This window comes from Fistularia commersonii, chromosome 7 (genome assembly GCF_037954325.1).
Source record: "Fistularia commersonii isolate RoL2024-O1a breed Wild chromosome 7, RoL_Fcom_v1.0, whole genome shotgun sequence".
Taxonomy (NCBI): Eukaryota; Metazoa; Chordata; class Actinopteri; order Syngnathiformes; family Fistulariidae; genus Fistularia; species Fistularia commersonii.
Genome location: NC_141290.1, coordinates 4,667,886 through 4,695,260, shown reverse-complemented (window position 1 = coordinate 4,695,260; position 27,375 = coordinate 4,667,886). Strand labels below are relative to the sequence as shown.

The 27,375-nt window shown below is 49.0% G+C and overlaps 2 protein-coding genes across 8 annotated transcripts in view; one reads left to right on the top strand and one right to left on the bottom strand.

Moving 5' to 3' along the window:
- Nucleotides 1-256: 256 nt before the first annotated feature.
- Nucleotides 257-21,970, bottom strand: tmtc3 (transmembrane O-mannosyltransferase targeting cadherins 3). Of its 3 annotated transcripts, XR_015106356.1 has the most exons (15): nt 21,831-21,968; nt 20,926-21,139; nt 18,756-18,974; nt 13,873-13,972; nt 11,604-11,719; nt 11,333-11,505; nt 9,223-9,475; nt 8,272-8,420; nt 7,949-8,069; nt 7,688-7,799; nt 6,729-6,832; nt 5,941-6,110; nt 4,178-4,404; nt 1,119-2,094; nt 257-985 (listed from the first exon to the last, which is right to left on the bottom strand). XR_015106356.1 is itself a non-coding variant. In XM_086149262.1 (14 exons), the coding sequence occupies exons 2-14, from the start codon at nt 21,112-21,114 to the stop codon at nt 1,256-1,258; spliced, it is 2,772 nt and encodes a 923-aa protein (XP_086005388.1). In that variant the 5' UTR covers nt 21,115-21,139; nt 21,831-21,970; the 3' UTR covers nt 257-1,255. The 3 variants fall into 3 exon arrangements, 2 of the variants coding, with proteins under 2 accessions (XP_086005388.1, XP_086005389.1); XM_086149262.1 differs by having other exon boundaries at nt 257-2,094; nt 21,831-21,970; XM_086149263.1 differs by lacking the exon at nt 21,831-21,968 and adding an exon at nt 20,026-20,130 and having other exon boundaries at nt 257-2,094; nt 20,926-21,016.
- A 46-nt stretch (nt 21,971-22,016) lies between these two features.
- Nucleotides 22,017-27,375, top strand: part of cep290 (centrosomal protein 290) — a 32,990-nt gene continuing 27,631 nt past the window's right edge. For 4 of the 5 annotated variants that reach the window (XM_086149257.1, XM_086149259.1, XM_086149260.1 and 1 more), the window contains exons 1-5: nt 22,050-22,685; nt 22,961-23,038; nt 24,615-24,684; nt 24,780-24,826; nt 25,860-25,994. In XM_086149257.1, the coding sequence (XP_086005383.1) occupies nt 22,581-22,685; nt 22,961-23,038; nt 24,615-24,684; nt 24,780-24,826; nt 25,860-25,994 (435 nt within the window). In that variant the 5' untranslated portion in view covers nt 22,050-22,580. Of the gene's footprint in view, nt 22,686-22,960; nt 23,039-24,614; nt 24,685-24,779; nt 24,827-25,859; nt 25,995-27,375 lie in introns of all 5 variants that reach the window. The other variant, XM_086149258.1, reaches the window with a different exon arrangement.

The window sequence follows — 27,375 nt, the reverse complement described above, 5'->3', positions numbered from 1 at the left end:
GAAGTGAAGGAAGATAATGGCCTTTAAGTTGACTTTCAGGGGTAAATGTTGAAGGTCAAAGGTCACCCACGGAGGTGAAGGCTGAAGGTCGCCCACGGAGGTGGAGCAAAGTGGCTTCTTCTCAGCGTGTCATTTGTACTCAAGACATCCTTTGCATTCCTCAGATAAAACTCACTCACTTTACATCCAACTGTCTCCTACATGCAAATATACGTGTACACACACATTCATACACACACACAAAGCTAACAAGTGACAGGTTTCAATCACACTTTATTTAATAACCCAACCCCTCCCATCTCAAACACCAATACCACCATCGGGGACTTTGAATAAAACAAAATAATAAAGCATCGGATGCGTGTATTCCTCGTACCGACTTTTTCAAAATGTTTCCGCTTGTTATTCATCCGTTCACGCCTTGGCCAGGGAGAGGGAGAGCAGGAGGCCTTGGGGGGAAAACGGAAGAGATGATGAGCAGAAGGACTGGTAATAAATAACAGCGGCGTAATAACACTTTGCCAGGTTTTTCTTTGGGGCTCGGTGGGGATGGAGGTGCGGCAACGCTCCCGCCGCCCCCGAGAAAGAAAAAAAAACGGTTGTCTTTCTGAAACCACCTGAGCGGAGGACGGAAAAAGCGGGGAACGGCACGACACGTCCGCCGGCGCGTGGCCGCGAGGGATGGAGGGAGCTTCGGACGAGGGTGAGGGAGCACGCCGGCGCTCTGACCCCGAAACGCCCCGTCCCTTCCTCCGCCCGTGGCGGTGAGGTAACGGCCTTTGGGCGGCGGCGCCGGTGGCAGGAAGTGCAGGGTGAGATCAATGCGGATTAGCGCGCGGGTGCAGAGGAGGAGGAGGAGGAGGAGGAGGGGGGTGTTTTTCCCCTCTGGACTGCGGCTCAGGTTTATTCTGAGGCGCGACCTCGTCTTGGAGGCGGCGTGGAGCGCCGACGCGTCACTTCCTGTAATTGTCCGTGCGCACAATCGCTGTTTTCAAGAAACAATAACAGGAGCGTGAGTCACATTCCCGACATACACGCACGCATCCAGTGATAAAACAGTAGCCACACACACACACACACACACACACACACACACGCACGCATGCGTACATACATACCTCCATGTGGTTTAAATAACCCCCCCTTGGTGCCATTAGTGTTCAGATAATCAATAAATGAGTGTCTGATTAGGAGTATGTGTGTATTAAGGGGGCGGAGTCTAAAGGGGAAGCGGCGAGGGGCTCGGTAAAAACAGTCAGTCGCCGCTCAGGATGCGCTCGATCTCCTCCAATCTCTTCAGTGCCGCCGCCCTCTTCTTCTCGATGTCGTTAATCTCTTTAGTGGTCTTGCCCTTAGTCCGCTGTTGGGTCTGGCCCCCGGCCAGCTCTGATTGGTCCACGCCTGTCCCGCCCAGGCTCTCCTCGGAGGATTTCCTCGCATTCTTCTCCTCCCCTGCCCCCTTCCCCGCCACCTCGCCGCCCCTCGCGTCCCCCCCGCCGGCTTCCTCGGCGCCGCTCGGCCTCGCGGCGCCCCCTCCCGGCGCGAGCGGCTGCCCCGCCGCGCTCATGGCGGCGATTTTGCCCCGCACGATGTTCAAGTGTCGCTGCACGTACTCCTCGTTGGGCGCCAGCGCTAGCGTCTCCTCCAGGCAGCGCTCGGCGCGTGGCAGGTCGCGCTCCTCGAAGTAAACCACGCACAGGTTGTGCTTGCCCTGCACGTTGGTGGGGTCCAGGCTCAGGATGCGCTCGAAGCAGACTTTGGCGCCGGCCGTGTCCTTCCTGTGGTTCATCAGGATGTCGCCCTTCAGGATCAGGCCCTTGATGTGCTCCGGGTGGTGGTGCAAGAGTTCGTCCAGCACCGGCAGCGCCTCCACGTCCCGCTTGGACTGCGAGTAGAGCAGCGCCAGGTTGAAGAGGGCGCTGCGGAAGCCTGGGTGAAGGCCGATGGCTTTGCGCATCCAGCGCTCGGCCGCCGCGTCCTCGTTGGCGTCCATGGCGAGCATGCCCAGGTTGAAGTAGCCGTTGGCGTCGTCGGGCTCCTCCTCCACGTACAACAGGAAGCGTCGATTGGCCTCCGGCCAGAACTTGGGCTCACCTGCCGCAGAAACAAGAGGAGAAAAGCGTCGGAACGGCGTCGCCAACATACCGGAGGTGAATACCGGTCACGCTACATCTCACCCTAGAGCCGGCATTCATGGGGAAACAGCGTCCAACGGTAGACATACCACGGCGTCTTCTGGGCGCCAAAGACAGGAGTCATCCAAACCCCGCCCACCAAGTGAACTGAGAATGTGCGCTAACTCCCTGCAGTTGAGTTACCTTCAGAAGGAGACCAACCTAAGTTACAGCTGATGTTTCAGTAAGCGAAAGCACGAGGGCGACTTCAGCGCCGACGCTTTGGACAGGAGCAGAACTCCCAAGGAACCAGTCAAGGAGGCGCTTCTGGGGTCATGCGGTTTTCTACACGCCTTTTAGGATGCCAGCTTCCAGCGCGTCAACTGAGGCGCCGGCCAGCGTCGCCCCAAGGACTGAAGGACCCTTGGTCGGTTGCTGCTGCTCCCCAGATGCTGGAGTTTTGAGCTACGTAGCTCAAACCCCTTGATCGGGAGCAAACCCAGTTCAGGATTACCATCGCCTCGCCCCGGGTTCAACGTGGCAGCGCTGCTTTCCTGAGGAACATCAACGTGATGAAGCAGTCCGCCATGTCTACACGCCATCATTTAATGTCACACTTTGGTTTTTGTTTGTCTTTTGACTGTTTGAGAATCCCCCAAATCATGTAGGTGAACGCATCTTAAAACACAATGACGCCGCTAACTCCCTTCCAAGTGCGCGCGCTAACTGCTAACTCTTCTTGTCATTTCAGGAAAAAAAAATAAAAAATTTCCAGGCGAGTATTTTGATAATCCTGCTTTCACATGATCGTCCACAGCTATTACATGACGTATCAAAAGACACACCTCAAATTCATAAGAAATTTCTAAATCTCACCCTTGGTATCCATCATTTTTGAGGTACTGGTGGGGAGAGCTTGATCTGATCTACTTGGCTTGGGATTCGAGATGGCTGAAACCGTCATGGGAGAGGTTCCTGAAAACTGGCGGTGATGGACACGGCAAAAGTACCGTTGGCGAAAGACTGGGGTGAGATTAAGACAAGCAGGTGCTTGTCGGGCCGTTCGGTACCGTGGAAGCTCCCACTGGTTTCCTCGGAACACTGGACGAATGCGCCTCATGACATTGATCGTTTCTTCATCGAATTTTTGCGTGCGTGACTTCCCGTTTGGCACAGTTCAACCGGTAAGGTCATGTTCCCAACGCCCAAATATCGGTTGCAGGAGAGCGTGGGAACTCATTGCGGTAGCCGATTGCGGGTGGGGACGAAGGCTTCCTTGGAGACAACCTCTTCGGAAATGGAGGCCGTGCCTGCCAGTTAGGGAGCAAAGACACCCCCATTCTGGATATGGATTTCGGGGGCCGGCTGGAGGGCGTTCCAGAACACACACAGGGATGGAAAGCTAGCCGGCTAACAGATTAGCGACTCCCTAAGAGCCAAAGCCCGAAAAAATCCCCGCTGAGGCGTATGCTCCGGCGACGAGCTCCTGCCGCCTCCTGCCTGGAATGCGTCTCCGAAACAAAAAAACAAAGAGAAAAAACACACTCTCTTGATTGATGGAGTATTAATGACGGAGAAAAAAAAAAAAAAGTCTTTCTCCACCTGTACTAACTTCATACCGGGTGTTGAGTGGTGGCGGAGTTGAGCCAAGGTGAGATTGGATAAGAAAAACAGACTCCGCCGAAAAGAGATATTTAAGGTAATGACTCACCACCCCCCACCTGAACCCCACACATCATTTGAACGTCCAATGCATTTGATCAAAAGGATCGCACGCTGACGTTTCTGCGCCGATGGAGCGTAGTTTTGGAGTAGCCATCAGAAATGCAATGCCAGGGGAAGAGAATGTTGTAGATTTAGGTGAGATTTGCACCCTCTTGGAGAGAAATACACGAAGATGAAGGAGGTGGAAGATGGGGTGGGTGCCGGCCGCTCCTGTCCAACCTGCCCCAAGTAACACAAACCTCTTAAACCTTTTGTCGTAACATTAATGGAGCGTGATGTGCGCCCGGGCTGCACCCTAGAAAAGGTGAGTTCAGGTGAATTTCCTCGACCTCACTCACCAGACTCCTGCATGAGGAGCGCCGAGTTGAAGAGCGCCAGCTTGTGGCGTGGGCTGAGCTGCAGGGCGTGGTTGAAGTTCCTCAGGGCCTCCGACGGCTCCTTCATCTCGATGTTGACAATGGCCAGGTTGTACCACAGGTCTGCGTTGGTGCGGTCCAGATCCAGGGCACGGAGGTAGGCGTCCCGAGCCTCAGTGAGCTTGTTCATCTTCAGTAGCAGCTCCCCTCTGGGCCGACGGGAACACACACACACACACACGCACACACGCACACACACACACGCACACACACACACAAACATGATACATGGGTGTTAGCATTGTACAATGCTTTGCCTGAGAATTAGCATCTTGTCTGATACAAGAGTTTTAGCAAAGAGTACAATATGTGGGTTTGAGTGTCATGTTATGTCACATGACATTTAGCATTGTGTATGAAACCTGAGCTTTAGCATTGTGTACAACATGCGCATTTTAGCATCGTGTATGATACGCAGGTTTTAGCATTTTGTACGATATGCAGGTTTTAGCATTGTATACGATACACAGGTTTTAGCATCTTGTACGATACACGGGTTTTAGCATTGTGTACGATACACAAGTTTTAGCATTGTGTGCGATACACAGGTTTTAGCATCTTGTACGATACGCAGGTTTTAGCATTTTGTACGATATGCAGGTTTTAGCATTGTATACGATACACAGGTTTTAGCATCTTGTACGATACACGGGTTTTAGCATTGTGTACGATACACAAGTTTTAGCATTGTGTGCGATACACAGGTTTTAGCATCTTGTACGATACGCAGGTTTTAGCATTGTGTACGATACACAGGTTTTAGCATTGTGTACGATACACAGGTTTTAGCATTGTGTACGATACACAGGTTTTAGCATTGTGTACGATACGTGGGCTTTGTCATCATGTACATTACAAGGGCGTTAGCACTGTGTACAATATACTGGTTTCAGCAACATCATGATTCTGAAGTTTTAGCCCTGTGAACAATTTGCTGGTTTTAGCGTTGTGCACGATACTTGTGTACAGCAAGCTAGGTTTTATATCGGGTATGATATGCATGTTTAAATGTTATGTGTGTATGTGTATAAGAACAAAAAAGAAACAAAACCATTTGGAACACATTCAAAGGAGTAATTACATTTGCTGAACTACAAATTAACGTTGAAACTGTATGCTAGCAACACTGATAGCTTGATGGTAAAACAACATTGGTGCCAGATCTAACAACTACAATAAATGCCAGAGGGTGAGGATGTCTCCCGTGATATATTACAGTATAAACAGAAACAGTCGTTCCCCGGGGAGGTTTTATACGACCTGGAAAGGTTTCAGTCAACCAATCATGTTTTACGACGGCGGTACTTTTTACAGCCACCTTAAGGATGAAGTACTTTACATTTGCTCATAGTTTCAACAGAAAGGGTATCAAAATACCGCTGAGCAGAGGCGGATCCGGCCGAATCATACCGGTTAAACCTTGACGGGTCAGCTGTCAATCACTGAGTCAGCTGCCAATCAGATAGAGACACTCAAATGTCCACTTTCTCATTCACACATCGGCAATTTGGTACTTCTATGGACCTTCCGGACTGAGAGAACGGAAGCAGGAGGACACGAAAAGAACCCAGGCGTTACTTCATTTTAAAATGAACCCGTTTACTCCGCCCTACCCCTTGCCCTGAACCCCTTGACTACTGCAACATGTGTGTGTGTGTGTGTGTGTGTGTGTGTGTGCATCTTGCCTGCTGATGTAGGCCTGCTTGAAGTCGGGCCTCATGCTGATGGCCTGTCGGTAGAGCTGGTCCGCCTCCTCCAGCCGGGACTCGTTGGCCCGGATCAGGTTGGCCAGGTTGATGTAGACGTTCAGGTGGTTGGGCGCCACTCGGGTGGCGTACTTCTTGCCGGGGATAACCTGGGGGGAGGGGCAACGGTGATGTCGCGGTGATGTCACGTGCACCATCAGAGACAACGCTTATAATGTATCCTCCCAATCAGTGCTTGTGTGTGCGATCAAATAAACGTCGGGTGTCCAAAAAAATAATTTGCTGTTCATCGTCTTCCTTTTTCTGTAGAGCCGGTTCTGCGGTGGTTCCACCCAGCTTCACCACGAGGTCTTGCTGATGTTCACTGCGCCAAGTGTTCTCTCCTTCCTGTCGTCTCAGGGTCCAACATTCTCCACTTCCTGTGTTCCCAGGGTGTAGTCTTTCTTGGTTCCCATGTGTCTCCAGGTTTTTCTGTCCCAAAGGTCTGGTTCTATGGTTCCATGGTTCATCAGGAGTTTGGGGTCAAGCTCCACTTGACCCTGTTAACACGCTGGACTCTGTAAATGTTCTGGAACTTGAGAACATTCTGGACCCTGAGAACTCTTTTGGACACTCAAGAATACTCCGGACCACAAGAACTCTGTACTCTGAACATACTGGACCTTCCAAACACTTCAGGACCCTGAGACCACTCTGGACCCTTGTTGATGTTGTGATCAAGTACCACACGAAGGGGAACCCCAAAACCCTTGGGAGAATTGGGGTACCTGTGGCATGAGGGACTTTGCGACTAAATAGGCCTCTTCTGCTTCCCTTGACATGTTCAGGTTCTTGTAGGTCCTCCCGACGTTCATGTGCGCGCCGATGTCGTCTGCAGAAAGTAAAACAACACTAATCACGTCAAGATCCCGGCGACAGCCTGAAAGCAAAACGTCCGGGACCTTTGAGAGCCCCCTCCACCCTCCCCGTCCCTCGAAGGAATGCTAGCAGGCTATCAGAGCCTGAAGGCGGTGAGAGAATGCAAACCCTGTGAAGGAAAAGGTCCCGCTCTCGGGAAGCAAAATAAAGAAAGGGGTCAGTCAGGACGCAGGGGACCGGTGATTAGCATAGCAGGAAATCCTCATCGGGTTAATGTGTTTACTCCGCTAATCTTACGGAAAGACTCTGAGGTGGCGAAGCGGTAAAAGCGCTAATGTCTGGCGACCCGCTTCGCAAACACTGCTACCGCTCGCTCGCCACCCCGCCTCTGTCGAGGAGTTTTAATCTGAATCCTGATTCATTGTGTTAAGCGAGGGCGGTCATGAGTTCTGATATGACTAATCCATTTCCTGAACAATGGGGCGGCGAATACCCTTGGCCAGCCAGCTGTCAATCACAAAGCCGTGTCCCGCCATTAACCCTTTCATTCGCACCTTTGTGTCCGAATTTAGAGTCTTCGATGAACCTGCGGACTCTTTCTGGACTGCGGGGGCAAATAAGGGGAACTTGCAGAACCCAGGAAGGAGAACCTGGAGGCTCTGACGGCTCTCTACATCTACTGCAGCACAAAAACTCACCATATCATCAGTCGGGAAACTTTTTTTATTTGTTTGTTTTGCCGCCACTAAACAGGGAGTGTCATGTTTCAAATCCTTTCGCCCGGAACGGAATCCACATTTCCCCTGACGGCTGACAAACCCGAGAGTGATTGGCAGAGGTTTTGTTTTGGTTGTTTCTGATCGCTCACCGGGCTGAACGCTGGTGGCCTGCAGAAAATACCGCAGGGCTCGGGCATAGTTGTTCTGGTTCTCCAGGGCGTGCCCCACGTTGTTCCAAAGCTTGGCATTGTTCTTGTTGACCTGACAGAGTCCAAAGAATTCCAAAGAATTCGTTATCAAGCAGATGTATGAGTCACCGGCAATCCCATGGCGCACTGCCCCCGCCTCCCCTCCCCCAGGCAGGGTAACATTTATTTGCCGCGGGCCGGCTGGGACAATCCGCAGCGTACCTTCAGCGCCGAGGTGAAGAGGGTATATTCCGACTCCCAGTCCCAGTTCCTGTTGAAGGTCTTGGCGGCGTGCGTGGCCAGAAGGCCCCCAAGAAGCAGCCAGCACATCTTCTTCAGGTGTCTGCAGAGAGAGAGGGAGTTCGGTTGACAAGTCTTGCAAATCTGTACTTGTACTCTATACAAGTTCTTCTGACGAAGGACTTAAGAAGTTTCTTCTTCGGGATGAGTACTTGTAACATACGAGATTTTCACATTGGCTTTAGACAGTAGTGGTTCTGGTATCTGGCTCCGCGCCCCCAGGGGACGGTGATCCCCCTCCTCACCCTTTGTGCACCAGTGTCCGGAATCCGTGGGCCACCAGAACACAGAAGCCCATGCTGGGGACATACAGCACCCTCTCCGCCACCACGAAGCCCACGGGGAAGAAGAGGTTGGAGGCTGGGATGAAGGGCAGGACGATCATGGACAGTGCCTGGGGGCAGGGAGGGGGCAGGAGAAGGGGGACGGAGTTGGGACATTGTCAAGGGCTCCTGTTCCAAAAGATTGGCAGATGAAGCCAACCACATCTCATTGATTTTGCAAAACAAAATAAACACCTTTCCTATGTTTCCGTGCTGGTTTCGATGTCTCCACGTTCCAGGGCACGCGGCTTACAGTAGGCGCACCCAGTTCGGAAAATGAGCATTTTAAAGGCGGTATGCTCTTCGTCCGATGTTCCGATGTGACAAGAGACAATGTTGTAGTTGTCTAGGGGTACGCAACGCCATGCCGTCACTTCGAGTACGGTCCCCCTCCCCCGCTACCTTCTTCCTTTTTCAATGAAACCCCCCCCCTAAACGTTCACTGCTGACTGACAACAAAAGAAACCATTTTTTGGGTGGTCGCCAAATCTTGAATGTAGCCGATATCCCACAACGGGTCGACCCGGGTCAGGGGCGGTATGTCTCGCTAACTTGCGCGCAGATGCTGGCGCTGCAGGTTATGCAAAGGCATTTCAAAATATAAAAAAAAAGAAAGAAAGAATAACACCTCGAAGGTTTCTCCCCGTTTGATTCACGGCCGCCATCTCCGGGTCGGGATTGAGCGACCCGCCCCGGGCAAACGTTTCACAACCGGCGCTAACTCATGTCTCAGCGCAGCGATTACCCTCACAAGCTCGCTCCCGAGTAGCGATGAGTCACATGAACGGGGGCGAAGGAGCACGAGTATGAATGAGGAGGTTATAAAAAAAAAAAAAGAAGAAAAGCGCACGCCGTGCGATTACGCGCCCTCACCATAAGGACCGTCTTGGCGGAGTTGTGCCTGTGCTGCAGGCTGTGGAAGGCCAGGAGGCCCAGCAGGATGTAGAACGCCACCGTGGCCAGGTTGCGGCGGTCCAGCGGCGACTCCACCAGGGGGATGGTGCCCATCGTCCAGTCGCAGCACAGCTCCGAAGGGTTCAGCAGGAGCCAGGCGTTGACCGGCAGCAGGTAGTTGAACGTCAGCTGGCGAGCGGGGGTGGGGCTGACCGCCGCCGGGTTATCGAACCTAAACACATACGCACACTATCATGTAGATCAGGGGTGTCAAACTCAAATTCACAGAGGGCCAAAATTAAAAAAAAGAACATTGTCGAGGGCCAGACCAATTTTTTTTTAATTAATTTATTTATGTTTTTATTATCTTTAAGATACAGTAAACTACTGTATTAACCATCCTAATATATTACAATTGAATTTTTGCTTAAATACTGAAACCAGAACAGGTTTAAGAAAATAATAAAAACAAAAACTGAAAAAAATATCAGGCTTCTATATCTTTAACTTTATTCATTTTAATTGTAACCTAAATCTTTTCATCACAGACCATCAAGGCCAACACCTAAAAAAAGGGACTGGTATAATACTGGTGAAACAATAATCATAATTAAATAATAAAAAATTAAAAACGGCCACATAAAATGCCGACACTTCGAGCCCCGAGTATCGCCGATGCCGCGGCATTTTCGGCAATCAAAACAGACAGTTCCGGCACTGGTAGAAAAATGCTGCCGCAATTGCGGGACGATTGCCACACATCCAGCCTCCTCCATTTCCCTTCCGTTCGTGTTTTTAAGACACGAACGAAAAGTGTCGCGGACGGCAGTACCCCCTCTATCGCTTAGCAGCAGCTAAGCTTAGCTTCCTGCTCCACATCGGGAACTCCCGCCCCCAGCACCGGCTGCTCTCCTATTGGCCGCGCGTAGATGTCGTCATAGCGTTGTGACGCTCGAATTAAAAATGTTTTAAATCAGGCGTGAAGCGTCAAGGCGTTAAACGCCACCCTTGCGCGACGCTCTGCGCCTCAGCGCGGACTTGCGCTCTGTCGCTGACATCGCACAAACACAATGAATGGCTGCGCTGACGCCACCCAGCGCTTGACGCGTTCAATGTGTTGGCACCTTTAGCGGTACGTGCGCTGTATAACGGGCCGGCGGGCCAGATGTAATACACATTTAAAGTCATCTCGCGGGCCAAATATAATTGTAGTGCGGGCCAAAATTGGCCCGCGGGCCTGAGTTTGACATGTCTGATGTAGATTATTCAGTCACATGATCGCTAATATCTGTCATTAACTCCATCCATAGCTAGCAAAGAAATGTGAACGTTTGGTTGATGCTGTTGTCTTTTGCTTCTTGCCGAGCACGTTGACATGGGAATAACATAGTAATACTGTGGTTAATGAAAGAAAAAAAATCACACTCCAGAAGCTGCGGGGGAACATCCAAAGCCAGCAGAGGAACTGAATCTGCAGAAGATGAATGAAGAACCCCCCCCCCCCTCACTGGGCTGCGGTTCAACGCCGCCGCTGTCCCGGCACCAACCCCCTCGCCAGACTCGTGCCGCGCTGTTATGGCTCGTGTCGGGATCACGGCGGGACCCCGGAGACAATCCGGAGTCGCTGCCTGGGATTACGGACGCGGGCTCGGGGCGACTTAAACCCACGGGCTGGTATTTTATCTTCAGGATCAAAGAGCGGATTATTCCTGGATCCCGCTTCCCGCCGTCCACGTGGAGATAAAATACCGCATCTGCCCGCCAAATGCCAAGTCAGGGCTTTATGTTTGGAACTCAATATGCTTTGGAACTCTGTATTACATATGTAATATTGTAATTACTGCGATGATTTTTTTTTTTTGGATCTCTAGATTTAAAATCGCAGCTTTTAGCTCTCTCTGAAAGGAGGAAACGGCATATACGCGGCGGACGGAGTGTGACATAATCCATTATGCAATGTGAAAAACACCAAGGAGCGGATTAGGCTAAGTCTTTACATAACGGGAGGAGGAGGGGGGGGGGGTTTCTTCTACCGACGTGATCTTCGAAATTCTTTTTGGATTTATTTAGAAAAAAAAAAAGGGAAAACCTGGTGAAGACGGGCAGCTGGGACTGGATGACCTGCACGCGGACGATGACGAGCAGCAGCGTGCTGATGACCAGCACGATCAGCTTCAGCAGCATCTGCAGGACGGCGTGCGGGAAGACGTCCTTTCCCTGCAGCACCTGGCGCAGGGTGTCCAGCAACGACGGCAGGGTGAACTGGCGAAATAGAAGAAGGAAAGAAGAATTGTCGACCCGAAGGCGGGGAGGAAGCGGAGATGATATTCCGGGGTCGGGGAGGGTTTGGTGGAACTCACCCCCTGCGCTACGAAGACCTCGTGGACGCAGCAGATGCCGACCACGGTGATGCCCTGCTCTTTGCACAGTGTCGCCGCCGCCACCAGGACCACTGTCAGTGCAATGGGGGACCAGACTGCAACCATCACACACACACACACACACACACACACACACACACACACACACAGGTGTTCATTATTTTTCAAATCAAGGTAAGCCAATACATACTATCTCTCTCACACACACACACACAACCTTACTCATGAATAGGTGTTTATTATTTTTCAAATCAAGGTGAGCTGGTGCATAGTAATCTCTCACACACACACACACACACACACACACACAATAGCATGCACGCACAGGTGTGCGCACACACATACACACACACAAATGCAAACTAATTTTGTTGTGGCAGCAGGTTTCGTTTATAAAGGTCAAAGAAAACTTATTCATGTTCATTTCTCTCTCTCACACACACACACACACACACACACACACACGTGCAAACACACACACACACACACACATATATATTCTTACTCGTGAATAGGTGTTTATTATTTTTCAAATCAAGGTGAGCTGGTACATACTTATTTCAGAAAAACACAATTGCATGCACACATGCACGCACGCACGCACACGCACACACACACACACACACACACACACACACACACACAAGCATACAAAATCTCACTCGTGAATAGGTGTTTATTATTTTTAAATCAAGGTGAGTTGGTACATGCCAACGTCCGACACACACAATTGCATTCACACAAGTACACACACCCACACACACACACACGCACACACACACACAGTATGTGAACATGACAGCTCCATGATGGAAGGCTGCTGTCACCAACGGCCGCCCCACTCCGGCGTCCCAGTGCCCGGCGGCTGTGGAGCCGCAGGCCCCTGCAGGCCGGCGTGCTGAGGCGGCGCTGCGGGTGGCGTGCAGGAGGCTCGGCGGGGAACGTTATGGTTCCCTCCTTCCTGGTTCGGTGACGTCCCAGAACCCTGGGGACCTGTCACGGCCAGCAGGTATTCCTCTGAGGGCGGGGCGGGGCGCAACACGGAACGTAACCTCTCGCTCCCCTGTCTCAACAGGTCGGCGTCGTCGTGAGCCAAATGATACCGGGCCTTTCGGCCCCGTGATTGGCCGGGCCCGCCCCGCCCCCGTCGCCGCCCTCCGAGCCCGTTTCCCGCTGGAAGCGGCGGAACGTCGGCGACAAGCGAGCCGTCACCCGTCCATCGCGGGGTCCGCATATGTCATATGTACAATCTAGGGTTTTCAATGAACCTAGAGGGAGAACTCAGACATGGAGAACCGGCACAGACGGAACCCCAGCGACCGGGAACAGAAGGTGGTCAGATCTCACCAGAAGGCGAAACGTCAGACCGAGACGGCTGAGAGTAGTCTCGAGAAGTCGCTTCTCAGGGTGCACTGGCGGCAGAGAGGGCCGTGAACCCCACTGAACGCCCCCTACTGGTCGGAGGAGAGACTCCGCCATTCAAGGGATCTGGAGGAACGCCGATTTTGGTCGTAGGAACGACACGGATCCGTCACCCCCATCCCCCGAGGTCCGCTGGCGGGGCCGAGGAGGGGCCCATTAGCAACATCCGACGTGAGAGTGACGCCGGGCGACAAGATGCAACCGGCAGCTTGACGTGAAGCTACACCCGGAGGCGCCAATGTGATGCAGGGGCGGAGTTGATGGACACTCTTGTGATTAATGGACTACCCCCAAAAAAAGGCCCTTGTTTTGAAACAAAACAAGGTTAGACTCTGGCTGAGGTCCCATCTCCGATTGAACTTCCACATTCCTTGTGAAACGTCATTATCTGCGTGTCCGCGGCGACGCCGTCACACATTTCTGGACTTAAATGAGAGTCCGATTCCATCCCGACAACAATTCCTTCCTTCGAGATCTGCTTCCTCCGACGTAGACTAGAACCAGGGGCCCACTTGCTGTTTGGTGGAAAAAAAACGCCAACCACCGCTCCACCCGTACTTTTCCGATATCTTCCGTCCATCTATGATATGAGGAGCCATTGCTTCTAAAAGATACCCTTTTTCTTTTTTGTGAAGGTATGACTGCAAAGCAAATATTCCAGACACGAGGCCGCTCCACAAAAGGAGCATTCAAGTTTTGGATGCATGTCTTTTCATGCAAAAGAAGCATGAAATGAGGCGGGACAAGTTTTGGTGACGGTGGACTTTGGGAAAACAAGATCCTCAAAATTGGTAGTTCCGACGACGGACGAAGCGGAGACCCTTACCGATGGAGTGGTCCGCCCCGGTTGACTTGGTGTAGGCCAGGAAGGCGGCCAGGAGGAAGATGGAGGAGAGGAGTTCGGCTCGGCCAACCACGCCGGTGACCTGACAAGTGAGAAAATAAAAAAAGGAATTCATTAATTTCGTTCCTTCGTTATCTAAACCGCTTATCCCGCACTCTGCGTCACTATTCGGCCCCATCCCGCGGCCGGTGTCGTCGGGTGGACTTGCCCTCGGTGGCCCCCCGGAGCCGCAGGACCAGATATAGTTTATTATGCAAAAGAAAAGTTCACAAAACAAACATACCATTATTCCACGCAGGTCACGACAGGGCGAGGTTTGAATTAAATATTGCAAATATAAAATGTAAATATTGTACATTGCAAACAAACCCCATGTTCCCTTATTCTTCTATACAGTGGGGACAACAATAATACATATAATATAAAAATGCAAGTAGGAAAAACAAAAAAATCAGCAGTATATCACAAACTCGTTTGTAATGCTTGTGTATATATACATATATATAGTGCACACAACATGATGAGGGATCACAGATAATGTGATTGGTCCGACATTAAGTCATTTTGATTGTTTTCACCTCATTTTACTTGTTCAGTAAGAAAAATACAGTCCGGCTTGTGCTTGAACAAGTGCATTGAAACGTGTCTGAATGTCTAAAGTGGATTTGCGACGGGCAGCTGGGAGGTGATCATCGCTCACTGAGGATCACCATTTGTTGAACTTCATCACTGAGAATGTCGTGATTTTTAAGCGTGCAATTGTTTTAATATGTCTTTTAATCTGTTCAAAGGCTGTTTTGGAACTCGGTCTGAAAATCAGTCCTAGGAAATCCAAAGCGATCCCGAGAACCCTGACGGTAAACGAGGATACGTCAGAACTCAAAGATCCCTCCGCTTTGAAACGATCGACAGCGGCGCCGAATCGTACGCGGATACTTTTCCTTTTCTTTTTTTTTTTTTCCTTTGCTCCCTTTTGAGGACAAAGACTTCCTCTCCTTACACGATCTGCAGAATCATCGACCCATCAGGAACCGTAAGTGATATCGGAGGTTGTCGGAGTTTTCATTGGATGGGGGGGGTTGATACTGTCAACATGTCAGCTGCTGGCAGGCTACAAGCCTCTGATCCACCCGTTAAAACAGGTCCTCTAAGGTAAATCATCATTGCTCATGGTGAGTGAGCACACGCACACCTGCGCTCCCAAGCACACACACACACACCCACACACCCACACACCCACACACAGACACACACACCTTGTCCCCCTGAAATATCCTCCAGGCAGCCGTTGTCTATAATTAGCATAATTCGCACGGAGAATGCCTGCCCTCCTGTGGAAGAGCCTCCTTTGGTTCTAAGAATTATGAACTTAACAACATGTACATGCTTGCACACACATTAACGCTCACACACACACACACACATATATTCCCACACACAATGCACACAACCATGACGAGGCTTGGCTGTACAATGGAAGGTCTACCCCCCCACAATCGAAGCCCATGGAGAAATCGGGGGAGGAGGGATTGCGGCTTCCAAAAACACTAAATATGATGCATCTCCTTCACTTGTTGGCTCATTTGGTCATTTGACGAAGTGAAAGAGTCCCGGAGGAGGGGTTAAAATTCTGCTGTCGAGCGTGATAAATGGTTTCACCACGAACACCGGGTGCGAGAATACACACCAGTTTCCTAATCTCATGGGCCTAGTCGAATAAGAAGTATTAGCCTGGTTTTTTTGCAGTTATGGCATTAACATACAAGTCTGGCACCAGCCTGGCAGCTTCAAGCATGTCTGGCACCGGAAAGAAAACACAATATGGATTCCATATTGGTTTGATCCAATCACTGTAGTAACCTGGCCCTCCAGCAGAGGGAGGCGCTCCTCCCCACGGGGGTGGGGGGGGCTGCACGAGGCCACATCAATGGCTGGTCAATAACGTCTTAATGGGCAGCTTGAACGCCACCTAAGTGGGAGATTATTTTCTGTTTGCTTTTCAGGATTCACATGATGGCCAATAGGGCGCTCCGGTTTGTGGACTGAACCAAACTGAACAAAAGGACGATTGTATGTCAGTCGCGGCGGGCGCAGATTTCACGTTTTTTTTTTTTCTTTTTCTTAAAATGGGTGCGTGCACAACAGCGCCCCTTGTGTCCGACCTACACCAACCTCCACCCCCGATTCCAAGCACTCCCAGCTGGGACGTTTCACGATGGAGCAAGGACATTGAGAAAGAACACATTTTGAAAAAGACATGTATGCATGTTGGATTTCTGTGGTGTGTCCACACACACACACACACACACACACACACACACACACACATACATACATACACACACACACACCAAACAAAGAAGCTGACTGTTTTCTTTGTCTGCCCCTCTTCTGGTCAAGGACTTTGTGGTCATCAGTTAAAAAGCGTTGAATAGGATGATTTAGAATAACAACTTCTAATTGTGGGGGGTTATTTTTGTTTCTTTTTATTACCTTGGTCCTTTGAAGGAAAATGAGATCCTGTTAAGACCAACAAGCATTTGAAGCCATGAAGGACACTGGGCTCATCTGTTCTCTTTCTAATTGGGAACCCACTCTTGTCTCTTGGGGACTCTTGCAGCCAGGACCGGGGTGGGGTCGGGCTTTGGGGTCGGGGGGCTCTGTCTTGCCGCTGTGCCTCTGCGCTGGGATGATCTTTGAAGGATTTAAGGGGTTTATAACCTCCTATCTATCTCGGATGGAAAAAAAGAGATCCATGGTATGCATGTCGGGGCCACCAGACATACATTCCCTGCTTCCTGAGCCTCAGCACCAGGGCATAAAACTTATCCCTGCTAAGCTTACGCCGCCAGGGTCAATGAGTTCAACTCGTTTCCATCGGGTCTTCAAACTGGAAGTGTCTTGGTTGAGGACGCTTGAGGTTGCGGACAGGCCCCAGAATGCTGCTCTGCTCAGGATGAAGTAGCTGGACGGCTAACGGCCACTACTAGGATGCAGGACTCGCGGGCCTTTTCAGACCTGAGCTTTCGGTATCTCCTCCAGATCTTCATGCTTCAGACATCCCGCTCTGATCCCATGCATAAGCGCTGTCTTTGAAAAGCCCTATTCAAATAAACCTGCCTCCAGTTTGACCCCGGAAAGAAACACCCGCACACACTCCGCCACCACCGCGGCGCCACTTGACTGTGGCACCCCGCCCCAACCGGCAGGACCGTGCACGTCCTCAGCCGGGCGGTGTTTGAAAAGCCTAGCAAGTAGCATCCTAATCCCCTTCGTCTTATCGCCCTGCCCTGTTCAGCAAACACATCTGCTGTTTAGATTTAGAAGTGACACATACACTAAACCATCTGGCAATATCTCCAGGGCTTCCTCTCCGACTCGCACCTTTGCTCGGAGAGCGCAGGTGTAGACTTCTCCCTGCTCCTCGCCGCTCAGATACTCTCAGGTCAACTGAGACGCAAAGGTCTAATGACTGGCAGGAGGGGGATTGGTGGCCTGAAGGCACTGGATACAACGTGGAATGCGCGGCTGCGCTAGCATGGCCACATCGCGGCCGCTACGTATCTCGATCTACACTGGTCGACCGAGGTCTTTACAGAGTCTTTACTCCATCGCGGTCCGGTAAACGTCACATGGGAGTCGGTGGCCCGAAGGTGCTCCCGGGCTTTTTCGGAGGGTTGTTCGAGAAACAACACGGAAGCTGCGGCTGCGCTAGCTCGGCCACATTGCCAAGACAACCAGTCCAGATCGCCAACGATCGACTGACATCTTTGTTGGGATCTTTACTCCACGATTGTTCGATAAACGGCAGGCGATGGGTTGTTGGCCTGAAGGTGCTGCTAGGCTTCTTTGACCGCTAGCTTAGCCTCATCACCACAGGTACTCCCTGGGTCGCCGGTTGCAGGTCAACCCGACCGCGAAGCTCTAACGGAGAAGCAGCCAGCACCTGCTGGATGTTTACCAAATCATTCCGCAAAATTTTTGAGTTGTCAATCAAGCCACAGGTTCTTCAGCTGACTTGTTCTGAGGACTCATCTCGGTTAATAGTATAAATAATTAGCATTAGCAGTGTAATAAGCACCTCAGATGAACAAAACCTTTCCAACACCACCGTTGCAGCTGCTGCTTTATGTTTTTGTTTGCTTTCTTTCCCTCCCGTTGAGAGATGCCAGGGAGGAATTTGATCTTCAAAACAAATCTGTTCGACGTGACATAATGATAACTTTTAGCCATTCAAGAGGGGATCAATTCACCCCCTCTTTGAAGTTGATACAAAATGCCCTCATGGTGCGGGCTGGTCCGCAAACATCTAGTGCACCTATATTTACCAAGATAAAATCCATGATTGCGAGATCATAACCCAAGCATTTTCCTTCTTCTTGTGAAAAAATGGAAGATCTTTCTTGTGAAATTTCACAGGAAAAATATATTTCCAGTGTTTTTGTAAACAACCGGGAGACCAGGAGGAACGCGACCGGGGGTCGGAGCTCCTTGGGAAGTTTACACAGGAAATATCTCATATTTATATAAAGAAACTTACGTGCTCCTCCTCATCTTTCTCTCTTTTCTAGGTTTGTTTGCTTTCACTGTCTCTCCGTTTCCTCGCTTCAGCCTTTCATTCATGAATGGAGCACTGTCACACCACTATCACCACCCTCCCGGGGGGCAGGGGGGCGTCAATAAAACATTTCTGATCTTGACGCCAGAGTTGGGGAGGAGGAGGGGGCTGGTGATTGAGTTGCTTGTATAATTTCATATCAGTCAAGTGTTGAAGGCGGAGGAAACAAGGGATCATTATGTGATGTGGAACGGCGCTAAGCTAAGGGCAAAACTCCCGTTCCGCCGCTGGCTGGGCGTCAACTCACCGCCTCCGTGTGGATGGGATGCACGGCGAACAGCAGCGCCGCCACCAGGCCGGAGGTGTGGTCCAGGAACAGGCGGCACACGCGCAGGAAGAGAACGCACACGGTGGCGTGCAGCGCCACGTTGAACAGATGGTAGGAGGCGGCGCTCAGCTCGCCGAACAGGTAGTTCAGCCGGAAGGTGAGCACCGTCAGGGGCCGGTAGGATTTGTGGCTCCGCTCCTGCGACGGAACACATGCAGTATTAAGATAGCGGGCGGCTACATTGGACCGGTCAAATGTACCCTCGCCTGTGTTTTAAGGGCATACAACTTTATTTCCATGGAGTATTGGAACCCCACCATCTTTGACTTTTCCTAAAAGTGTGTCAGGTAGTCAGGTGACCCGGTGGTCAGATAGTCAGGTCGCCAAGGTGGTCAGGTAACTAGGGGGTCGGGTGACCAAGTCGTAAGACAGTGAGGTAGTCAGGCACTGAGGTAGTCAGAAAGTCAAGCCCTCAGGTAGACAGGTAACTAGGTAGTCCAGTAACCAGGTAGTCTGCTTGTAAGATAGTCCAGTAGTGAGGTGGTCAAGTAGTCAGATGGTCAGGTAGTTGAGGGGTCAGGTAACAAGGTAGTCAGGTGATCAGGTAACCAAGGAGTGGGAGTAGCTAGGTGGTCTGGTCGCCAGGCAACCAAGTCGTGAGATAGTGATCAAGCAACCGGATAGGCAGGTAACAAGGCAGTCTCGTAACTGGGTGGTCAGGTAGTGAGGTCACAGGTTCAGGAAGTCAGGTGGTCGCGTAATCAGCTACTTAGGTAAACAGGTAGTCAGGTGGTCAGGTAACCAGGTAGTGAGGTAACTAGGTGGTCAAGTAGCCCTTTGGCACCCCGTGTTGTTGGACAGCATAAACATAAAGCCAGGTTTTGAAAATAGCAATTTATACCTGCAGCTCCAATAGGGGTCCAACCCAGTCATTTATAATCGCAGTATTAGTTTTGCACCTGGGGAATGAAACATTGAGCGTTGCTATGGCAACCCAATTCTTCTGACACTGCTTTAAGACAGCACTGTTCCCCGAATCATTAACTTCACCGCAATGTGGAGAGATGAAGCGTTGCGGGGATGGAGGTCAAGTGTTATGAAGGACAGTGTGATGGTTCGGCGCCCGCAGCACCGCACTGGATGCCGGTATCCCTACCCTGGCTTGATGTTACATTCTGAATCCTCTGAAGGAGTTTCAGGGCCTCTACGAAAAAGGGAGACCTTCCTGCGCCTCCACTAGGAGATTTACCTCCTGCCCTTCATTCATTTTAGGCAGGTGATCATCAGAATGAGCCATGATGGACAGACATGATGCTAGCTAGCCTCCAGGCTAATCTCTCACACATGGATGCACCTGATGGAAAATGATGACAAAGCGTCATTTCAAAGCTGCAAGCGATCAATAAGAAGTAAATAATAAATAAAAGGTTTTCGAAAGAGATTACCGTAATTTCCGGACGACAAGCCGCGACTTTTTTCACTTAAACAACGATGCGGCTAATATATGGACTTTTTGGGTGGGGTGGGCTAACGAGCATCAGGCCGCTAAAACATTTCTCCTCGCCACATCGGACCGATGAAATGACCGGGAAATTCTGAGTCCGTTCAACTCCGACACCGAAGAAGACGACTTTGACGGTTTTAGTGCTCAGGAGGAAGCCCGAGATCGCGATCGGCTAGCCGGTGCGGCTTATATTGAGGTGCGCTCAATAGTCCGGAAATCACGGTACTTTCTCTCTGTCTAAATGTTTCCGTGGAGTGTCACCCGGTCAGAGGGTCGGGAAAGACGGCACGGGTTGGTGTGATTGAACCCTGGACACCAACCAGAGCAATCTGACTGAGTCAGTATGTCTGTGTGATAAGTGGAGGAACAATAAGTACACAAACAGTGCACTTTGGAAATCAATGTGTACTAATAGTTGGTGAATTTTAGCACATTAGCAATAACACCTGGCCTTTCTACTGTTAAAAACATCATGCAATCGACTTCTCCTCACTTTGTTAACAGGGCTGTGAAAGGTACAAAGATATTACTTGAATGAAAACTTGAATGAAATTAATAGATACACAAATAAATACAATTCACAATCACACTGTGACTGGTGGTATTTACACAGTCGTAGTACATTAGGTAAACAGAAGCCGTCACCTCCGCCATGGGTGTTCCCCAGAAGTCATTGAGGAACAGGTTGACGAGTGGGGTGGAGGGCCTCAGGTCCTTGTTGTCAAGAATGGCCGAGACGTCGTCAAACACAAAGCCGCAGGACATACTGTTCCAGTAGCAGCCCGCCACCAGCCCAATCAGAAGAAAAGTCTCTTTCCATGACACAGCAGCCATGGTTGACCAGAGCCGTCATGGAGCACTAAGGGAGGGTGATAAAAAGATGAGATGACGACATCAGGCTTTTCACAGGACACTCCTGCAAAGGCTGATGGTAATTTATGGTGAACCCATCATGTAATCGTGAGATGTGCATCTTCTCGGTGCAGCACAGGAGTTGCAGGTGTATGTCAACTTTATTAACTTGCCAAGAGTGCAACCACACTGGGACTCCTGCTGAAGGTTATGACATGTTGCGTGTGTTCCTGTCACGTGTGTGTTTGACGTTTCATTGAAGCCCCTGACTGTGGTCGTGCAGTGCAGGATAAATGAAAACACACGTAAATGTTCTAGCTGTCAAGCTCGGTTTATAACGTGCTGCCTCGTAAAAGCACTACCATGAATACCCTCTGACGGTGTCGCAGCAGGTAAACTGACAGCTAGCTCATAAAGCAGTGGACACACTAAAGAGGATGTAACCTAACCTTGGCTACAATGAAAAATAAAGACTAGCCTGTCTAGCATCCCTTGGATTGACAATTATTGCATTAACGGGATGGATTATTGCACAAACAGTCGCACAAAAACGTAACGCAAATCTTTAGCAAGCACCGAGCTGCAGCGTTAGCTCCCATTTAGTTAAATCTGCAGCTAATGCTAGTTAGCTAGACGTTACTCCTTTGAGCGGAGTGAGGCGGATGTGTTTCCGGGTATCCGACGCGTTTTCAACCTACCGTAGCCTTAAAGGGCAGACGGTGATTGAAGATGCGGTGTCAAGCTTCGCAAACTGATATGAAAATAAAGGAGCGATGATGCACAGTGCGGCAAGAGGCATTCCAGTTGTACGAGCCAGCTTCAACACACACCGCCACCATTTCCGGTGCAGAGTTCACCGCGCATGCCCAGTACCGACCGAGCGAACTTTTTTTATTTTTGAGTTTGTATGTGTCCAACTGAGACGTGTGGAGCAAGGAGCCGCTGTTGAACGCGGAGGTTTTGACACCTCAAAAGTGTCCAAGTTTGTATTTACTATTGAAAAGCCGCGCAAAACTCCCAAATGGCTTTTAAGTATTTTTAATTATCTTGCGGAGAGACTAGCTGCGTTACCTGCCGCCATTGTTGTTACCGGTTTCCTAGCAGCCGAGAGACGCTATCATGGAAACCCCGGGAAAAGGCTGTTTTTTCTCTCAATTTTTTAACTTAAATGTAGCCTCTATTTTTCTTTCCAAACGTAAACGCTTTAAGCTCAGTTGGGTTTAGTGCGGAATTATAATATCACCCGAAAGTCACTGTTTATTTGGTTTGTTATTGTAAAGAACACGGATGTTTTGGTATTAGCTAAACGTGGCTACACCTGTTGTCGGAGTCCAGGTAGGGCTCCCCTTTTCGAGCCTTCCTCTCAAACGGTGCTGCGAATGTTAAACCCCGTTTCCCGGTAAGCTGTCGGTCCCACGGTGAGGTCCGGCGTTCAGGAACACGCCAAGATGCCCGCCGCTTTCGAGTGGGACGAAGTCGCGGCCGTAGACCCGGCGACCCTCCAAGAAAGTGACAAAAGTCACATAGACAAGGTCTTCGGCATGCTAGCATTGGTAAAAACATCCACAACACGACAGCACACCTGCAGACAGAAACAGTTAGATTAAAACAATACGATGACAACCTGCTGGATTATAACACATGAACTTCAGCAGATTTATGTAGCATAAATTGTCCCCAAAGTTGTGTGTTAACTTATTTAAATTTGTTCAAACTTTATTAACTACAGCTTTTATTATTGTGCAAATAACTGCATTGAATTAATATGCAAGGTTTGTCCCTTGAACTGTTATGGATGCTATTTTCTTATTTGTGCTTGCTTGTGCAGACAGAGGAGTGGCAGGTGAGGGACGAGGCTCCCGAGAAGATCGTTCACCTCCTTCAGGTTTTCCAGGCCCTGCTCAAGGTGGGCTCAATGCTCTTTCAGAAAATGCTAGTATATAGTATATCTATGTTGTACTGGATTTGGATATCAGCAAAGTACCTGAGTCTGGTACAATGTGCGTGGCTTGTGAGCTGTAAAGTGGGACAAACCTGCTCGCCAGCAGTACAAGTACGTGCTGAGACAGTTAGTGGCTACCAGTTGCTGGCATTTATACGCAGTATGTGATTTGTGTAATGAAGGTTGGATGATGCATGTCAGGGGATAACATATTAATCGCTGTTTATTTCGCACTCCAAAACATTTCTCCGTGCTTGAGTTCAAGGGTCACAGATGATACTGACACAGTTTGGTAGCATGACGGACAAGGCAGGTGAGATGGCGCATGTTGGAAGGAAGTCTAAATCTAATGAACCAGATGGAAGTGTAAACAAACATGCTATTCTTTGCGCACCTCCACCATCCGTTAGCACCTTAATTAATAGTAATTAATAATTTATCCTTTTTTCACAATAAACATGTTGGAGCTCAAGCAGGTTGATAATGTTAGCTTTCTATGAGTGATTAGGTTGAAAATGTCAGCTTTGTTAGCCTTATGCGAGTGCGCAGGTCAGTCACATTAGCTATATGAGCATGCAGGTTTATAACGTTAGCGTGGTATGAATGTGGAGGTCGGTTATATTAGATTTGAACGTGCACAAAGGTTTATAGCGTTAGTGTGGTATGAATGTGGAGGTCTGTTATATTAGATTTGAATGTGCACACAGGTCGGTAATTGCTAATATGTGATGGTTGAGTGTCGCCAGTCAAACCTGGACTGCATTTCGGGGTTCAATGTCAGAAATGAAATGTCCAAGTCCACATTGTATTAAATCAACCAATCTATTTTTGAGATGGTTCTTTATGGACTGTAGACCACTTTCTTCTCCATGGTGGAAGATGAGGGCTCACAGGATTGATCTGATGAGAATTAGGAATTACCATCCAGAAAGACAATCAAAACAAATCTAGCCGCTGGATAAGGATGAAGAGGAAGGGAAACAGGTCACGGTGAACAGACACAGATGTGTTTTCTGCACTCGTCTATTGGTTTGTATTGTACACTGATGGGAGGATAAACAAAAATATAATGTTTACACCCATGTTTAGTCATTCATCAAACAACCTCAAATGTCCTTTTTCTCCTGTCAGATATAAAAATGCCATCAAAATTCTGATTATTTAATTATATATCAAATTGATTCCATCAATTTTTATACAAGTCCCAAACCTAATGAATAATCAATATCAGGTTAAAAACATCAGTGCAATAGCCAGCAGTAATGAGGAATTGAACCCCTTGCTAACGGCTTACTTGTATTCTAGTGTTGCTTTGAGTTGCGATGAATGCTGATGACCCCTGAACTCATTGCCGCTGTCAGCCTAAGACAAGCTCAGTGTTAGTGTGTTGTTCTTCGCCAACCAAACTTTATAATATTTTGTTTTCCCCATACCACTCTAGTGTCCATAAACAGACCACCCTGTAATCCGAATTGAAGTGTGACTTATTTTGTCGATTGTATCACGCGTGTACTTCATGTGCTTTTCTCTCTCCTGTCAGATAAAGGATATGGAACTGAGCGTGGCGGACAGCTTCATCGAGGAGGCCGGCGTCAAGCATGCCAAAACCGGTGAGCGCCCGATCGGGGTCAGTGACCTCTGGACAACTGCGGACGCTGACAGGGCACCGTTCACGTTGTTGATTGTCGTGGCCTCTGTGTTCCAGAGAACGAGCTGCTCGCCAGGCTGGCCAGGTTGGAACAGGAGAGGAAGGTGAGGACAGGGGCGGGCGGGGCTAATTCAGAATCTAAGCTATTTAGATCATAATATCGATATTGACGGGCAAAATGGTGGCACAGTGGTCGGCACTTCCACTTCACAGCAAGAAGGTCCCCTGTTGGATTCCCCAGGGGGCCTTCTTGCTGTGGAGTCTCCATGTTCTTCCTCCCATTGTCCAAACACATGCAGGAGGCTCACTGGAGACTCCACAGTGTCCAGAGTTGTGAATGAGGGAGTGAATGGTTGCATGATGATTTATTAATGACAGGGTTTGAAAGTATGTTTCAGTCCAAGTAACTCGTCACTGCCAGATTTATTTTGAAATAATGGCAAAGTTTTTAATTTCTTTTCTTTTCTCCTTGGTTGGCCTATGCAGTTTATTTCTGTTTTTTTATTTTTATTTATTTATTTATTCATTAGTTAATTGTGCATATATAATGTTTATACTCATTTTCTGGTTGTTAGTCACAATTTTTTTAAATTAAATTTTATTTATCAATTAATTATTTATTGTCATTTTATATTCATAATCATTTTCTCTGTTTTATTCACAATATAAAAAACACTACGCTCTAACCAGATTGTACTGCATATAAATGCTTTCATTTACTGTAAGTGATATATAACACTACTAATTACCGGTATATTACAAATACTCATACCTCGTAGTCCTCGTTGCACTGGTGAATCTCTGAGCCAATCTGTGTGTGTGTGTGTGTCCAGCCCCATAGTGCATGGGTGTGTTGACCACTGATGCACACACACACACACACTAAGAGGATTAAAGCTAATTCCCTTTCTTGCTGGCGACCATCACTGGTTGGGGAGTTTTGTTGTAATTACGCTCAATTTATAAGTTCCGTAAGTGCGACGGGAGTGCCAAACCCACGTGCACGGAGGAGGCTGGTTCAATAGCCAAAGCGTCGTTTGATGACCCCGGGCGGTGAGCATCTTGAATTGAGCAGGAAGTAACCGGTCGGTGGGCGGGGGTTGGTTTTGTTTGTGTGTCCGGCCCACGCGGGCGCAGCACACCGGCGGCACGCCGGACAGCCGCTTCCTGAGGGAGGAGATTCGGGAGCTGGAGGCCCAGCTGGAGCAGCGCGAGAAGGAGCTGAGCCAGCTGAAGAACGACATGGGGAAGAAGAAGACGACCTACGAGGAGGTACGACCCGCCCGCCATGCTTAATCCCACCCTTTGTGTGGCACGACCTTGGATGACCTCCGGATAATGTTTTTCCACTGCCGTTAGCATCCGTGCCAAAGTTGTCATCGCACCGATTCCATCTCTCACATGCACACGGCCCTCCGTAAACATGGAGGTGTCGTCTTTAGGGACATGAAGGTGGAGCTCCCAGCGGAGGATTATACAGGGACATGTACGGTTGAACTGGTCATATTGCACTGATTATATTTATAGGAGAGATAGGGTTATATTGTCATGTACAAGTTACAAAGAAGGGATTATGTTAGAACCTAAAAGGGCATTTAGACTGGAACTGACTACATTAGAGCCCGCAGGGGCATTTTAAAATGTATAGGATCATGTAATATAATGTATAGGAACTGGTCACATTAGAATTTATAGCGTTAGGTAGGAATGGTCATGTTCGAACATTCTGGGTCATATAGAGAATTGATTATGTTCGAAGATATAGGGTCATATAAAGTAGAACTGGTCACATTAAAATGTAAAGAGTCATATACAGAAGAATATATGTGATCAGATCGAACTGGTCATGTTTGAACATGTAGGGACATATATGGTAGATCTTGTCATGGAGTGTATACGTTCTGATAGAAATGGTCATGTAAGAACATGTAGGGTTATATAGATCTGGTCATATTAGAATGCATCGGGTCATGTCACAGCTTAAAGGGTCACATGGAGATGTTCATAATAGGACATATCAGGCCATGTAGAACTGGACATGGAATGCATTGGGTTATATAGGAGAACAAATAGCGTCAAATACATGTTCATATTACAATGTACGAGGTCAAAGGAAACCTATTATGGTCCATTTGGAATGTGTACACTCATATTTAAGCATATAGTCATAGAGGAGTTATCATTTTAGAAAGTAATAGGTCATATAGTGCATACAGGGTGCCACAGAACTGGTCATGTTGCAACATATATTAGGACTTATAGGGTAGCAATGAAGCGGTCATGTTAGAATGTATAGTAGGGTAGGGTTGGGCAACCTTTTTGGGTCAAGGGCCGCATTGACTTTTAAAATTTAACAGACGGGCCGGGTCAGCACAGGATGCGATACATATATTGAAAAAAAAAACAACAACAAAAAAACGCATTTGTTCACAGTACATATCAGACTCGTCTGACATTTGCTTTGAAAATAAAACCAACGTGGTTTCGAAGGCTCTGACGTTTGCTTGCATTTCACGCATAAACCGTTTTTTTTTTCTCGTAGCTTTACGTCCAGCTCATTCATGTGTGTCAGTATGTCCACAGTAAAGGCTAAATCACAAAGCCAATCTGTGTCATTCAGCTTAGGAAAACTTTCAAGTGTTCTCAAGTAGCT

Coding starts and splice junctions, on each gene's coding strand:
- tmtc3 (XM_086149262.1), bottom strand. CDS start 21,114: ATGGCTGCTGTGTCATGGAAAGAGACTTTTCTTCTGATTGGGCTGGTG. Junction 9,476..11,332: donor CAGCTGCCCGTCTTCACCAG/GTTTTCCCTTTT, acceptor GTATGTGTTTAG/GTTCGATAACCCGGCGGCGG. Junction 8,421..9,222: donor CCGCCAAGACGGTCCTTATG/GTGAGGGCGCGT, acceptor CCCTGCCCCCAG/GCACTGTCCATGATCGTCCT.